This window comes from Cicer arietinum, chromosome 5 (assembly GCF_000331145.2).
Source record: "Cicer arietinum cultivar CDC Frontier isolate Library 1 chromosome 5, Cicar.CDCFrontier_v2.0, whole genome shotgun sequence".
Lineage (NCBI taxonomy): Eukaryota > Viridiplantae > Streptophyta > Magnoliopsida > Fabales > Fabaceae > Cicer > Cicer arietinum.
Window position 1 is genome coordinate 35712495 of NC_021164.2, and position 18193 is coordinate 35730687.

Here is an 18193-nt window from a genome sequence, read left to right on the forward strand (position 1 = left end):
ATGCACTTCAATAATACATAACTGAAGTTTATGTTGCAGGAAATTACCATATGGTATTTTATTTGCAGTTTGTTATTAATTTTGGTGAGCTATCATGTGTGACTAGAAAGAGTTCTAAAATATTCTATTAGGTCACTTTGTAAATGCTTCAGCTATATAGCTAGGCCAATTATTTTGAACAAAACAACTCACATTTCAATCTAAACTTATCTTCTTTTATATGAAAACAGTATAATATTTCTACATTTACTCTCATCATGCACTATAACTCATTCATTCATTGAGTTCTCTGCACTTTAGATTGAGTGTTAACGGAATAATCTTTCGAATCCAAATTTCCCGTCTCAGTTTACTAAGTTTTTAAGTTGATTTTATGAATTACTTTTATGTTTCTAGAATTTACATACTGCCTTTTGTTTGTTTGTAAAGGTAGTATGATACATAAAACCTGTCTTCTGTCTTATTAACTATTAAGGGTTCGGAATGTTTTTTATGTCTGGGAAATGTAACTGATATTTATCTCTTTTAGGGGAATAAAAATTGTAGTAGAGACATGTTACTTCAATGTTGTTACTCAATGCCCGATGCATCAAAGATATGCTTAGAGTTGATATAATTGTTTAATTGGATCAAATGGCATGCGTTCTAATTCCATTACAAGCCAACAAGAAAATCGTGTACTCGTGTTAAATGGCCATAAGATCACAAACTCAAAAACCTAGCTCAATGCATCTAAGCACTACACAGCCTGAAAATCTTGATAATGTTAAGATACAAATGTAAGTTCTATACTTTTTTTATACTTATGAAAAATGATCAATTTGACTCTGCATTTGGATAGCTGAAGTGAACTCTTGCATAAATTATGAGCTAACCTGAATTCAATTCATTAAGCAATTTGTATTCTAATTTTGGTACTACTTTTCAGCTTTCCCTAGCTATTAAAAAAACTTTATTTTTTAAAGTGTACTTACGATGAAGTGCTATCTAGAGCCGTTGGTATAATAATTAAATAAGTGGATGGTCGAGATTAGAGAAGGACAACTTGTTTGTGACTTATTGTAATGTTGTTTGGAAAAAATTGAACCCCACTTTTTAGTATTATAATATTTTTTTAGTTGAATTATTGGACTTAGGTTCTTGAAAGTAGAAAATTACATGCACCTGAATGCATGACATTTATGTTTTTCACAATATCGTTGTAACTATTTAAAAAAAATTCACAACATTAACCTTTTAAAATTTGTTGTAAAAAAAACGTTTTTAATATTTGAAAATAATATATATTGAACCAAAATTTTAATAATTAGAAGGAGAGAGCACACGAATAGTAATACTTCAATTAAGAAAAAGTAATAAATTTATTTTTTATGAGAGAACAAAAATACAAATTTTTGATAGTTGATATACAAAAATTAAATAAGAGAAAAAAATTGGAATATAATTCCAAATATCTAAAGTTTAATTTTAAAGACATGACACATTTGGCTTGTATATTTTTTGACAAACTTAAAACGAATTTATCTGATTCAGAGAATATAATTGTTGCCAACCCAATCCAATTTTAGTGCATCTTAATAATGAGTCCTTGGTGAGGAGTGAACACGATTTTTTCACCGTTGTGTCCTAAGAGAACAAGCATGTCGAAGTTATTTTCTGTAACATATTGAGCAAAATCGCTATGCAGTGTCTATATATATACACATAACAAAGAATTAAAATTTATTAACATAAAGTCATAATATTTTTAATTATAATATAGTTACACAATACTTAATCAATTTGGTATCTATAGCCATATGAAAATCTAAAAGAGTCACCTCAAAGTAGATTTTGTGTGACGTTCATTTGTGCTCGAATATGATATGATGTAAAGAAATTGAAGTTCACGATAGTGGTTCCAATTATTAAGTGAAACCTATTGTTTCCTACACAGTTGAAATGTAATTGATGACCACACCATTTATAAAATTTTCTTAGACGTCATCAACCTTGTGTTAATAGTGGGTTGTTAAAGTCTCTGTTGAATTTTACATTGTGTGAGTTGCCAAAATTATCAATGAAGTTCCATATATCTCTTAAGACATCTTCAAAATGGTAATTCTCCATAATCCTTTATAGAAACATAAATAAATAGTGTATATATGTAACGGTGTGTAAATTATAAGTAAATATTTGACACACTTAAAATAATTGTATTTTTTTTACTTATGTACTATTAAACAAAATATATCTATAAACCATTAAGAATTAAAATTATTGTAGTTATTTTACTTATTTGATAAAGTTTTTTTAATTCAAATAGAACGTACCGAGGATAACAAAAAAAAAGTAGATTGATATTGAAAAATAAAAATATTTGATTTATATTTTGTAACTAAAAAAAAATTGAAAATGTTGCGATGAGTTAATGATTAAGTTGATTAATTTTTACACTAAAAAAAATAGAATTTGATTATTATGGGAACAAAAGTTTTGCTTAATTGAAGAAAAAAAATAGAAATTCAATAAAATCAAACCTCATTGGGAATATGGATAGTCTCAAAACCTCTCAATACTTCCATTTAAATTACTTTTTGATATCCTGTCATAGTTGTTGGTTATGATGGTATGCCATAGTTATTGGTTATGATGGTATTTTTGTTGTTGTCTGGTTTGTATGTTTATATTGAGGTAAGGGATTGAATTTATAGTGAAAATCCTTCTAAAAAGTTTTATGTATTATTTTTCAAATATGCAATAATGATTGTTTAAGTAAAAAAAAATGTGTTTAGCATAGTTATGTGGTTAGAGATTTTCAATTATGATTATTAATAAAAAAAAAACAAAAATAAAGTTTGACTAACAACACAAGTCACGTGAATGAAGGTGAATAGAGGAGATATTGTTTTTGTGCATATTATAAATAAATAACAATACTCCATTGAAGTGATCCTTCATTGACGTTCATGGTGAAAGAATTATTGATATTTGATGAATTAAAATCAGTCAATTTAAATACACACATTGTTTTAAATTAAAAATATTAAAGACGAAAAGTTAACTTAGAAAGAGACAAACAAGAATTTATGTTGAAATACATGATTTGTTAACCATGAATATGAACAAATTTAAACAAGGACAACATTTACTTGAATAATAGGATGAAAAAATAAAACACTAGTAATTTTATAGATGAATAATCTTTTTTTGAAGATTTTGAATGGCATATGCATGTGTCGTATGCAATTTCATCAGTGCCAACTCTTGTTCACAAGAAAATAGGCATAGATCACCTCGGGAGTTAATTTGTTTATCACCATCAATAGGATTGCACCAGTCATAGAAACTGAAAGGACAAGTCCTACATATATAAAACAAATGCTTGAGATTATTTGTGGTCATAACAATCTTAATGTCACAAATTTGATTACATCTGCATCTATTGTCCTAGATACACTATTGATTGAAGATGTCATTGTTGTTTGGCGGCTAAAGATTTCCAATTTTTGAATTTAAAAACATGATTGAAATTTTAGTAGATGTTTATTATTTTATATGGGAGAAAAGAGATAAATTATTGGATGCATGTGTTATCGTTTTGGAAGGTTTTTGTTGTTGGTACAAGTCGTTTATTATGATTTAAGCCTTGTTCTTTGTTGATACAAAGAAAGAAATGATAAGTTTTAATTAGGTGTTTGAATTCTTTAATAAAAAAGAGTTTTTTATTTTTATTTTTAATTTCTTTGTCAAAAGAGAAGCAATTTGAAAATTCAAGGTCTGGGAATCGTGTTAATGTGATTGACTACAAACCTTATATTTTTGTTATTATCAACTCTCATATGTTGTTTCTCCCAACTAGAAAAATGTAACTTGTTATTTCCAAATGTATAATTTTCATTGTTCCTTCATTCAAACAAAATCTTTATTGTTACTTTCGATTGTATAAATTGTACTGTTAAATTAAAATAAATATTGAGTTTAAAATTTTAAAGTGTGACTAATTAGATTAGATAGAATGGTTAGATGTAGAATTTGTGTTTAAAAATTCAAAGTATGACTAATTAGATAAGAATGAACAATTGGATCGTAAAACTTGTGTTTAAAATTTTAAAATGTGACTAGTTAGATTAGATCGAACAGTTGAATCCTAGAATTTGTATTTAAAGTTTCAAACTGTGACTAATTAGATTAAATTGAACGGTTGGATCGTAGAATTTGGATTTCAAATTTCAAAGTGTGGCTAATTAGATTCAATAGTACAATTGATTAGATTAGATAGAACAGTTGGATCCTATAATTTGTATTTAAAACTTCAAAGTGTAACTAATTATATTAGATAGAACGGTTGAATCATAGAATTTGTGTTTAAAATTTGAAAGTAAAAATAATTAGATTAGATTGAAAGGTTGGATCGTAGAATTTATGTTTAGAATTTTAAAGTATAACTAATCAAATTAGAACGGTTGGATCGTAGAATTTGTGTTTACATTTTCAAAGTGTGACTAATTAGATTAGATTGAACAGTTGAATCATAGAAGTTGTGTTTAAAATTTTAAAGTGTGACTAGATAAGATCAAACGGTTGAATTTTAGAATTTTTGTTTCAAATTTCAAAGTGTGACTAGTTAGATTAGATCGAATGGTTGGATCCTATAAATTTCAAAGTGTGACTAATTAGATTAGATAGCACAGTTGAATTGTAGAATTTGAGTTTCAACTTTCAAAGTGTGACCAATTAGAATAGATAGTATGATTGGATCATAGAGTTTGGATTTCCATTTTCAAAGTGTGACTAATTAGATTAGATAGCACAGTTGGATTATATAATTTGTGTTTAGAATTTTAAAGTCTGATTAATTAGATTAGATCGAACAGTTAGATCCTATAATTTAATTAAAATTTCAAAGTGTGACTAATTAGATTAGATCGAACGGTTGGATCGTAGAATTTGTGTTTAATATTTGAAAGTATGACTAATTTTATTAGATTGAATGGTTGGATCCTTTTATAAATATGGGAGTGCCAACTCTTGTTCACAAGGAAATAGGCGTAGATCATCTTGGAAGTTAATTTGTTTATCACTATCAATAGGATTGCCCCAGTCATAGAAACTGAAAGGACAAGTCCTACATATATAGAACAAACGCTTGAGATTATCTGTGGTCATAACAATATTAAGGTCACAAATTTGTTTATATCTGCATCTATTGTCCTAGATACACTATTGATTGAAGGTGTCATTGTTGTTTGGCAGCTAAAGATTTTCAGTTTTTGAATTTAAAAACATGATTGAAATTTTGGTAGATGTTTATTATTTTATATGGTAGAAGAGAGATTAATTATTGGATGCATGTATTATCGTTTAGGAAGGTTTTTGTTGTTGTTACAAGTTGTTTATTATGTTTTAAGCGTGTTTCTTTGTTGATACAAAGAAAGAAATGATAAGTTTTAATTAGGTGTTTGAATTCTTTAATAAAAAAAAGTTTTTATTTTTATTTTTTAATTTCTTTGTCAAACGAGAAGCAATTTGAAAATCCAAGTTCTGGGAGTTGTGTTAAGTGATTGACTACAAACCTTATATTTTTATGATTATCAACTCTCATACGTTGTTTCTCCACACTAGAAAATTTAACTTGTTATTGCCAAATGTATAATTTTCATTGTTCTTTTATTCAAACAAAATCATTATTGTTATTTTCGATTGTATAAATTGTATTGTTAATTTAAAATAAATATTGAGTTTAAAATTTCAAAGCGTGACTAATTAGATTAGATAGAATGGTTAGATCGTAGAATTTGTGTTTAAATTTTCAAAGTATGACTAATTAGATTAGAATGAACAATTAGATTGTAAAATTTGTGTTTAAAATTTTAACATGTGACTAATTAGATTAGATCGAACGGTTGGATCCTAGAATTTGTATTTAAAGTTTAAAAGTGTGTCTAATTAGATTAAATCGAATGGCTGGATCGTAGAATTTGGATTTCCAATTTCAAAGTGTGGCTAATCAGATTAAATAGTACAATTGGATTGTGTAATTTGTGTTTAAAATTTCAAAGTGTGACTAATTAGATTAGATAGAACAATTGGATCATATAATTAGTATTTAAATTTTCAAAGTGTAACTAATTAGATTAGATAGAACGGTTGGATCATAGAATTTGTGTTTAAAATTTGAAAGTATGAATAATTAGATTAGATTGAAAGATTGGATCGTGGAATTTATGCTTAAATTTTAAAGTATGTCTAATCAAATTAGATTGAACGGTTGGATCGTAGAATTTATGTTTAAAATTTCAAAGTGTGACTAACTAGATTAGATTGAATAGTTGAATCATAGAATTTGTGTTTAAAATTTTAAAGTGTGACTAATTAGATAAGATCAAGCGGCTGGATTTTAGAATTTTTGTTTCAAATTTAAAAGTGTGACTAGTTAGATTAGATAGCAATGTTGGATCGTATAATTTTTGTATAAAACTTCATAGTGTGACTAATTAGATTAGATCAAATGGCTGGATCGTATAATTTGTGTTTCAAATTTCAAAGTATGACTAATTATATTAGATCAAATGTTTGGAACCTAAAATTTGTGTTTAAAATTTCAAAGTGTGACTAATTAGATTAGATAACACAATTGGATTGTAGAATTCGAGTTTCAACTTTCAAAGTGTGACTAATTAGATTAGATAACATGATTGGATCATAGAATTTGGATTTCAAATTTCAAAGTGCGACTAATTAGATTAGATAGCACGGTTGGATTCTATTATGTGTTTAGAATTTCGAAGTATGACTAATTAGATTAGATCGAACAGTTGGATCCTATAATTTGTTTAAAATTTTAAAGTATAACTAATTTAATTAGATCGAACGGTTGGATCCTAGAATTTGTATTTAAAGTTTCAAAATGTGACTAATTAGATTAAATCGAACGACTGGATCGTAGAATTTGGATTTCAAATTTCAAAGTGTGGCTAATTAGATTAAATAGTACAATTGGATTGTGTAAATTGTGTTTAAAATTTCAAAATGTGTCTAATTTGATTAGATAGAACAATTGGATCCTACACTTTTGTATTTAAAATTTCAAAGTGTAACTAATTAGATTAGATAGAACGGTTGGATCATAGAATTTGTGTTTAAAATTTGAAAGTATGAATAATTAGATTAGATTGAAAGATTGGATCGTAGAATTTATGTTTAAAATTTTAAAGTATGACTAATCAAATTAGATTGAACGGTTGGATCGTAGAATTTGTTTTTAAAATTTCAAAGTGTGACTACCTAGAGTAGATTGAACAGTTGAATCATAGATTCGGTGTTTAAAATTTTAACGTGTGACTAATTAGATAAGATCGAGCAGCTGAATTTTAGAATTTTTGTTTCAAATTTCAAAGTGTGACTAGTTAGATTAGATAACAAGGTTGGATCGTATAATTTTTGTATAAAATTTCAAAGTGTGACTAATTAGATTAGATCGAATGGTTGGATCATAGAATTTGTGTTTCAAATTTCAAAGTATGACTAATTTGATTAGATCGAATGTATGGAACCTATAATTTGTGTTTAAAATTTCAAAGTGTGACTAATTAGATTAGATAGCACAGTTGGATTGCAGAATTTGAGTTTCAACTTCAATGTGTGACTAATTAGATTAGATAGCATGATTGGATCAGAGAATTTGGATTTCAAATTTTAAAGTGCGACTAATTAGATTAGATAGCACGATTGAATTATATAATTTGTGTTTAGAATTTTAAAGTATGACTAATTAGATTAGATCAAACAGTTCGATCCTATAATATGTTTAAAATTTTAAAGTGTGACTAGTTTAATTAGATCGAACGGTTGGATCGTAGAATTTGTGTTTAAAATTTAAAAGTATGATTAATTTTTTTAGATTGAATGGTTGGATCCTTTTATAAATATCGGAGTACCAACTCTTGTTCACAAGAAAATAGGCGTAGATCATCTTGGGAGTTAATTTGTTTATCACCATCGATAATATTGCACGAGTCATAGAAACTGAAAGGACAAGTCCTACATATATAGAACAAACGCTTGAGATTATTTGTGGTCATAACTATCTTAATGTCACAAATATGATTACATTCATCTATTATCCTAGATACACTATTGATTGAAGATATCATTGTTGTTTGGCGGCTAAAGATTTGCAGTTTTTAAATTTAAAACCATGATTGAAATTTTAGTAGATGTTTGTTATTTTAAATGGTAGAAGAGATATAAATTATTGGATGCATGTGTTATCGTTTACGAAGGTTTTTGTTGTTGGGACAAGTTGTTTATTATGATTTAAGAGTGTTTTTTTGTTGATACAAAGAAATAATTGATAAGTTTTAATTAGGTGGTTGAATTTTTTAATATATTTTTTTTAATTTCTTTGTTAAAAGAGAAGCAATATGAAAATCCAAGTTCTGAGAGTTGTGTTATGTGATTGACTACAAACCTTATATTTTTGTGATTATCAACCCTCATCCGTTGTTTTTCCCCACTAGAAAAATCTAACTTGTTATTTCCAAATGTATAATTTTCATTGTTCTTTCATTAAAACAAAATCTTTATTGTTATTTTCGATTGTATAAATTGTATTGTTAATTTAAAATAAATATTGAGTTTAAAATTTCAAAGTGTGACTAATTAGATTAGATAGAATGGTAAGATCGTAGAATTTGTGTTTAACATTTCAAAGTATGACTAATTAGATTAGAATGAAGAATTGGATCGTAAAATTTGTGTTTAAAATTTTAAAATGTGACTAATTAGATTAGATCGATCAGTTGAATCCTAGAATTTGTATTTAAAGTTTCAAAGTGTGACTAATTAGATTAAATCGAACGGTTGGATCGTAGAATTTGGATTTCAAGTTTCAAAGTGTGGCTAATTAGATTAAATAGTACAATTGGATTGTGTAATTTGTGTTTAAAATTTCAAAGTGTGACTAATTAGATTAGATAAAACAATTGGATTCTATAATTTGTATTTAAAATTTCAAAGTGTAACTAATTAGATTAGATAGAATAGTTGGATCATAGAATTTGTGTTTAAAATTTGAAAGTATGAATAATTAGATTAGATTGAAAGGTTGGATTGTAGAATTTATGTTTAAAATTTTAAATCATGACTAATCAAATTAGATTGAATGGTTGGATCGTAGAATTTGTGTTTAAATCTTAAAGTGTGACTAATTAGATTAGACTGAACAGTTGAATCATAGAGTTTTTGTTTAAAATTTTAAAGTGTGGCTAATTAGATAAGATCGAGCGGCTGGATTTTAGAATTGTTGTTTCAAATTTCAAAAATTGACTAGTTAGATTAGATAGCAAGGTTGGATCATATAATTTTTGTATTAAATTTCAAAGTGTGACTAATTAGATTAGATCGAATGGTTGGATCGTAGAATTTGTGTTTCAAATTTCAAAGTATGACTAATTAGATTAGATCGAATGGTTGGAACCTATAATTTGTGTTTAAAATTTCAAAGTGTAACTAATTAGATTAGATAGCATGGTTGGATCGTGGAATTTGAGTTTCAACTTTTAAAGTTTGACTAATTAGATTAGATACCACAATTGGATCATAGAAATTGGATTTCAAATTTCAAAGTGTGACTAATTAGATTAGATAGCACAATTTGATTATACAATTTGTGTTTAGAATTTCAAAGAGCTGATTAATTAGATTAGATCAAAAAGTTGGATCCTATAGTTTGTTTAAAATTTCAAAGTGTGAGTAATTAAATTAGATCAAACGGTTGGATCGTAGAATTTGTATTTAAAATTTAAAAGTATATCTAATTTTATTAGATTGAATGGTTTGATCCTATAATTTGTATTTCAAATTTTTAATATATTTGTCAAAAACTTTACATCCAATCAACATAAAAATAAATATATAAATATATATTCAAATAACAGTACAAGTTTATTGCTCAATACAAAAAGTTTAATGATAATGAGCTAGTTGGTGATCGTGCAAGTTAAATTTTTTTTTTTGTTTATTTAAAGATTGTTGTGAATATCTAAACCGACTGCGCAACACAAATCCTTATTAAGTATATATTTGGCTGATCAGAATTTTTGTATCGTTTTGTAGCCTATGGTTATCTTGTTTTTGCAGTATGTGAGGAGTCACATATGACGTGGATATGTCATGGGTTGTCATTGGTTTGTTGTCATAGGTAGTACTTGTAAGCGTGTATTGATTTCCTATAGTGGAAATTTGTTAAAAAAAACGTTGACATATATGCAATGCATAAATACATGGCAATAGACATCCATCTTGAAATATTGCAAGGTAACCTAAAACATTGAGTGATATTGAGTTTCAATTGTAGTTAATGATGAAACAAAGCAACATGTTTTTGTGTGTGTGTGTGTGTTTGAACATCATCATGTAGCTCCAAACAATGTGTAAGTAATATTCGTTATACATATTTCTAATGAATATGATCTTTATGTTCTCGTTTTTTATTAATAGATTTGTTGTATTTTTAATTTCATATACCTTCCCTATGATAAAAAAATATTTGTTGAAATATTTCACTATAATCAAATATACACATTAATTTTAAAAAATAAAAATAAATCTTTAAATTTAAATAACCAATCATATATTCAAGCAAAATATTATTAACCTTGATCTCTCTCAACAATTTCTATTGCCATTGATGGATACAAAAGTTTCATAGTGTTATCATGATCCATACCCACAATTAAACACTCTTACAGATATTTTCAAAAAATATTAATGAAACATAACAACAATGAAATAGTAGATCTATACACAAAATCAAATAATTATGTTATATAAAATCCAATCTATATCTATCCACAATAGAAAAATTACCTTGAATTTTGTGCAAAGGAAGACGAAAATCAGATTCAGCACCATAAAATAACTCAAATGCAATCACAATCAATATAAAAACAAGAGTCAAATTGGATATGAAAACTCAAATCAAACTAGAATTCATGTTCTTCGTTGTCCTTCAAACACTACAAGAAAACAAACATATACCTACAGAAGCTTATAATGACAAAATTAAAAATTGTAGGTATAAACAATCTATCCCCACAGATAAATTAGTTATTGTTGGTATATGTGTCTTATACCTTCAGTGACATAAATTTGTCACTAATTGTTATAGTTACACACTTAAATATGTGGCTATAGACATCAAAATTGAAAAAAAATATATTTTTAAAGGAGCCAAAATCTTAATTGTTTGTGAAAATAAAATTGTACAAAATTTTCACGATTTAAGTCAAAAAAAATTTAGTGGAGGCAAAATCCTAATTTTTTTAATGCACCCAATTTCAATACAGCCAAAACCTAAATTAGTACCAAGTACCAACTAAACCCTTTCTCATCAAAACACCTAAAATCCAAGACTGTTGTCCTCTTTCACCCAATCTGAGCCCCAATCGGACCCCTAACCTCTGAATCACGAATCCTAATCGCTGCCTTCTCCTTCTCGCCATCCCGAGCTGCACTCGTTGTCGCTATAAAGGACTCGCCATCGAACCGTTGCACCGTCGAACCGTCGTTCTCACCGCCGTCGCACTGTCGTTCTCATCGTTCTCGCACCACCGGTAATTTCTCAAACTTGTGATGTTGTATTGTTCTGTTATGAACCCGTTGAGAATGTTCTGTTCTGAACCTGTGATGTTGTATTGTTCTGTTCTGAGAATGTTCTGTTGTTGTTGTTGTTGATAACCTGTGATGTTGTTGTTGATGACCTATTCTGTTCTGAGAATGTTCTGATGTTGTTGTTGATAACCTGTGATGTTGTTTAAACCTATGATGTTGTTGTTGATGACCTGTTCTGTTCTGAGAATGTTCTGTTATGTTCTGATGTTGTTGTTGATGACCTAACCTCTTGTTGTTGATGACCTGATGTTGTTGTTGAATACCATGTTCTTGACAAATTTTTTGTTCATTATAAAAAAAAAACAAGAAATGTTTTGACCCTTTTTATGTTGAATACCATGATCTGATGTTGTTGTTGAATACCATGTTCTTCATTTGAATTTTCAGATTGTTAATTTTTTAGGACTTGCATCATCCATTTTCAGTTAATTTTTCCAAATGGCTTATAGAGAATGGATGTGTGATCCATCAAAAAAAAAGTGAAGAATATATTCGAGGAGTTAATGAATTTCTTGAATTTGCTTTTCAAAATTCACAAATCAATGGAAAAATAATCTGCCATTGTACAAAATGTGTCAATTGCCACTCTTATTCTTGCGTATGTGTTTATGAACACTTAACAGATCTACACCGTGGATTTCTTAGAGGCTATAGACAATGGATATATCATGGTGAAAAACCTAGAACTTCAAGTAGCGCTACTAAACAAAATGTAGAAATGGAGCATGACATGGATGGATTAGTTCATGATGTATTTGGAATTCATTCTACAGAAGAGCCAATTTGTGGTGAGGTATGCCAAATATGCCAAATTTGTGGTGAAGTATGCCAAATATGAAGTATGTCCAAAGTGCAGTACATCAAGGTGGAAAACAACAAATGAAGACGTACAAGGTAATGGAATGGAGACTTCTTAGCGGCGAAAGAAGATACCAACAAAGATCCTTCGATGGTTTCCATTGAAACCAAGGTTGCAAAGGTTATACATGTCCTCCAAAGTTGCAGAATCAATGAGATAACACCATGAGAGTAGATTGAATGATGGTTCTCTTAGGCATCCAGCTGATTCCCTTGCTTGGAAGAATTTTGACGCTCGGTATCCAACATTTTCATTAGATCCTCATAATGTTCGATTAGGAGTGGCTTCAAATGGTTTCAATCCTTTCAAGACTATGAGTATTACTCATAGCACTTGGCCTGTCATTCTAATTCCTTACAATCTTCCTCCTTGGATGTGCATGAAACAACCATACTTCATGTTATCACTATTAATTCCGGGTCCAAAAGGTCCTGGAAATAACATTGACATTTATCTGCAACCTTTAGTACAAGAGTTGCAAGAGTTATGGGATGATGGAATTGAAACATTTGATGCCTATAAGAAAGAGACATTTCAACTTTGTGCAGCTATGATGTGGACTATTAACGACTTTTCAGCATATGCTAACTTGTCTGGATGGAGTACTTGTAAGACCCATAATTTTTAAGTACCCTTTATGTATTTTTGGTGTATTTTGGATTTTGGCTCGGAGACTTTTAAGCCAAAGTAATAATATTTTGGAGTTTTTATAATCAAAAAGATATTTTGATGTCGATTAGAATTTCTCGTCGATAAATAAATTGAATTAACTGCGGTGAATCCTTTACGGATAATTTAATGCGTTTCGGGTGAAACGGTAATTTAACAAATATCTAGATGTTTTGAGATATTTGTTAAGTTATATTTATTATCTATATATGTTTGTTTGGAGGGAAAAAGAAAGGAAAACTAGAAGGAAGGAAAAGGAAAAGAAAATAGTATAAAAGGAAGGAAGGAAAAAGGAAGAAAGGAAAAAGAAAGGAAAGAAAAAGAAAGGAAAGAAAATCGCCAATTTCCATCTCCTTCCTCTGAACCGTGAACCGATTTCCCTCCTTTCTCCCGTTTTCATTTTCGTCGCTTTCTTTTCTTCAAAACTAGTAACCCAAGGTTGGGTGAGAGTTAGAACAAGGATTTCGCAACTCCACTCATCCTCTTTGATTCGAAAACGAAGAAAAACGGTATCTGAGATCCAAACACAAACCCCTCCATTTCTTCTAGATCCAAGCTTCATTTCGCGAAGAGTTAGAAGGGAAAGTTGCTCACTACCACGCCACGGTGCTAGGGGACCAATTTGGAGGCGACGTTGCGAGCAAATATTTTACCGGTTTTACTCGCGGTACCGAAAACCCACGTTAAAGCTAACGTTAAGGTAAGGGCTCCTTCCAAACTTCTAGTTTGCATTAGGGACTTATCTTTTTGTATATTGCTATTGTTTTGTATATTGCAATTGCAGTTGTTTTGTGAATCTGTTTTGTATAATGTGAATCTGTTGTGTAGGTTTCTTGTTTAATTTCAAGTTTTTTAATTTCAGTTGGCTTGTGTGGATTTGCTGATACTTGTGCTTCTAATAATATTGCAATTGCAATGTTAGGGGGAATTGTATTAAGAACATTCAAATATCGATCTGATTTTTATTTTTGTTTTTTGACAGATTTTTTGTATATTGCTATTGTTTTGTATATTGCAATTGCAGTTGTTTTGTGAATCTGTTTTGTATAATGTGAATCTGTTGTGTAGGTTTCTTGTTTAATTTCAAGTTTTTTAATTTCAGTTGGCTTGTGTGGATTTGCTGATACTTGTGCTTCTAATAATATTGCAATTGCAATGTTAGGGGGAATTGTATTAAGAACATTCAAATATCGATCTGATTTTTATTTTTGTTTTTTGACAGATTTTTTGTATATTGCTATTGTTTTGTTTTGTGAATCTGTTTTGTATAATGTGAATCTGTTGTGTAGGTTTCTTGTTTAATTTCAAGTTTTTTAATTTCAGTTGGCTTGTGTGGATTTGCTGATACTTGTGCTTCTAATAATATTGCAATTGCAATGTTCGGGGGAATTGTATTAAGAACATTCAAATATCGATCTGATTTTTATTTTTGTTTTTTGACAGATTTTTTGTATATTGCTATTGTTTTGTATATTGCAATTGCAGTTGTTTTGTGAATCTGTTTTGTATAATGTGAATCTGTTGTGTAGGTTTCTTGTTTAATTTCAAGTTTTTTAATGATTGAATGAAATGTTCAATTCAAAATCAAGTGCATAACAGCAATTATGTGCATTGAATTTACCTATAAGTAGGCCATTGTGAATCATTTGTGTCAATCATATAAGAAACTTTTAATTTATATACTTTTAATTTACAATTTTTTTGACCCTTTTATGTTGAATACCATGATTTGATGTTGTTGTTGAATACCATGTTCTTCATTTGAATTTTAAGATTGTTAATTTTTTAGGACTTGCATCATCCATTTTCAGTTAATTTTTCCAAATGGATAGAGAATGGATGTGTGATCCATCCAAAAAAAGTGAAGAATATATTCGAGGAGTTAATGAATTTCTTGAATTTGCTTTTCAAAATTCACAAATCAATGGAAAAATAATGTGTCCTTGTACAAAATGTGCCAATTGTCACTCTTATTCTCGCGTATGTGTTTATGAACACTTAACAGATCCACATCGTGGATTTCTTAGAGGCTATAGACAATGGATATATCATGGTGAAAAACCTAGAACTTCAAGTAGCGCTACTAAACAAAATGTAGAAATGGAGCATGACATGGATGGATTAGTTCATGATGTATTTGGAGTTCATTCTACAGAAGAGCCAATTTGTGGTGAAGGTGAAAGGATTCCCGAAGTTAGAGAAAACTCTAAATTTTACGAATTTGTAAAGGAGAATGAGCAAATGCTTTACCCCAACTGTAAGAAGTATAGCAAGCTATCATTTATGGTACATTTGTATCATTTAAAGTGTCTTCATGGGTGGAGTGACAAGTCATTCTCCATGTTGCTTGATTTACTAAGAGATGCTTTACCAGAAGAAAATGTTTTGCCAAAGTCATATTATGAAACTAAAAAGATTGTTTCAGGATTAGGTTTGGGGTATGAGAAGATCCATGCTTGTCCCAATGATTGCATATTATATTGGGATAAATATGCCAAATATGAAGTATGTCCAAAGTGTAGTACGTCAAGGTGGAAAACAACAAATGAAGACGTACAAGGTAATGGAATGGAGACTTCTGAGAGGCGAAAGAAGATACCAGCAAAGATCCTTCGATGGTTTCCATTGAAACCAAGGTTGCAAAGGTTATACATGTCCTCCAAAGTTGCAGAATCAATGAGATGGCACCATGAGAGTAGATTGAATGATGGTTCTCTTAGGCATCCAGCTGATTCCCTTGCTTGGAAGAATTTTGACGCTCGATATCCAACATTTTCGTTAGATCCTCGTAATGTTCGATTAGGAGTGGCTTCAGATGGTTTCAATCCTTTCAAGACTATGAGTATTACTCATAGCACTTGGCCTGTCATTCTAATTCCTTACAATCTTCCTCCTTGGATGTGCATGAAACAACCATACTTCATGTTATCACTATTAATTCCGGGTCCAAAAGGTCCTGGAAATAACATTGACATTTATCTGCAACCTTTAGTACAAGAGTTGCAAGAGTTATGGGATGATGGAATTGAAACATTTGATGCCTATAAGAAAGAGACATTTCAACTTCGTGCAGCTGTGATGTGGACTATTAATGACTTTCCAGCATATTGAAGAACGGGGTGTTACAGTACTAAAGGTCAATATGCATGTCCATGTTGTGGTATTGAAACTGCTTCGCAGTGGTTACGTCATGGTAAAAAAATTTGCTACATGGGTCATCGTCGTTGGTTATCTCCCAAACATAATTGGAGATTGAATAGTAGGGATTTTGATGGAACACGAGATCTAAGGATCCCTCCTAAAAGACTTGATGGGACTGATATTTTAAGACAAATAGATGAATGTAGAGAAAAAGGTCTAGCAAATGGAGCACAACCTTGGAAAAAGAAGAGCATTTTCTTCACATTGCCTTATTGGCAATATAATGTATTGCGTCATAATCTTGATGTGATGCACATTGAAAAGAACGTATGTGACAACATTATTGGTACATTGTTAAACCAAGAGGGAAAATCCAAAGATAATTATAAGGCACGAGCTGATCTTGTAGATATGGGCATAAGAAGTATGCTCCATCCTCAACCAAGTCCTAATATAACTACAACGCGTTTGCCTAGAGCATGCTATCAAATGACTAACAAAGAAAAGGAATCTTTCCTAAGCATTCTCAAGAATGTAAAAACTCCAGATGAATGCTCATCAAACATCCCATGTTGTGTGCATGTCAAGCAACACAAGATGTTTGGATTAAAAAGTTACGATTGTCATGTTTTGATGCAAGAGCTTCTTCCAGTAGCATTACGGGGTTCATTGCCAGATAAAGTCACTTTAGTGTTAGTTGATCTTTGCAATTTCTTCAAGAAAATTTGTTCTAAGGTACTTAATGTGGAATTTCTATCACAATTGGAGTCTCAAATAGTTATCACACTTTGTCAGTGGGAAACAATTTTTCCTCCATTTTTTACTGTTATGATGCATTTGGTAATTCATTTGGCACACGAAGCCCAAGTTGCTGGACCGGTACAATATCGATGGATGTATCCGATTGAGAGGTATGTATGTTTATAAAAATTGGTTTAATTAAAAGTGTTAAACAAGTTTTTTTGGATGTTGAGAACATAGATATATTAAATTTTCGTCACTTTCAGGTTTCTTCTTACTCTTAAGTCCTTTGTACGTAATAGAGCCCATCTAGAAGGATCAATTGCAGAGGGATTTTTGGCCAATGAATGTTTGACGTTTTGTTTGCAATATCTATTTGGGGTAGAAACTAGGTTCAATAGACCTAACAGAAATGACGATGAAGTCTATGGAAGGCCATTAGGGATAAAGAAACAACAAAAGCTACGATTAGGGAAGAGGAAGAAAGTGAGTAGAACTAAACTTGACAAGAAAGAGTTAGCACATGCACATAGATATGTGCTTTCTAATTGTGATGCAGTTGCTCCATTTATAGAGTAAGTCACATATCATATTTCAATTTTATACAATTGGAATTTTTATTACATTTTTTTTAACTCTATTACTGTTACTTTTAGAGAACATATTTTACATGTTAAGAGACAGTGTCGACCACGACGATTGGCACAACTTGAAATTGACAAGCAACATGGTCAAAAATTTATTGAGTGGTTTAAACTCAGGGTGAGCATATAATAATTTAATTATTTAAATTTTACTGATTGTTTTTCATGAAATATTTTAGATCCAATGTATGGATGAACAAAAGAGCTCAGAAGTTACTCATGAACTTAGATGGTTATCCCATGGACCATCTGAGGTAGTAAGAAGATACACAGGTTATGCGATTAATGGTTTTAGATTCCACACAAAGAAGAGAGAGAGATTTTTGAAAACACAAAATAGTGGAGTTGTTGTAAAGACAAAGACCTCAACAGATGAAATTAATTACTATGGGGCAATAACTGATATAATATACTGTTGTTGGATTATTCTGGAAAGTACAAGTTTGTGTTATTTAAATGTGATTGGGTTGATATTAATAAAGGT

The 18193-nt window shown here is 29.7% G+C and overlaps 1 protein-coding gene across 1 annotated transcript; it reads left to right on the forward strand.

The window, feature by feature from the left end:
- The first annotated feature begins 15007 nt into the window (after positions 1–15007).
- LOC101502246 (uncharacterized) lies at positions 15008–16294 on the forward strand. Its single transcript, XM_004499806.1, has one exon. It carries the CDS (start codon positions 15008–15010, stop codon positions 16292–16294), a length of 1287 nt encoding a protein of 428 aa, XP_004499863.1.
- The last annotated feature ends 1899 nt before the right edge of the window (positions 16295–18193 follow it).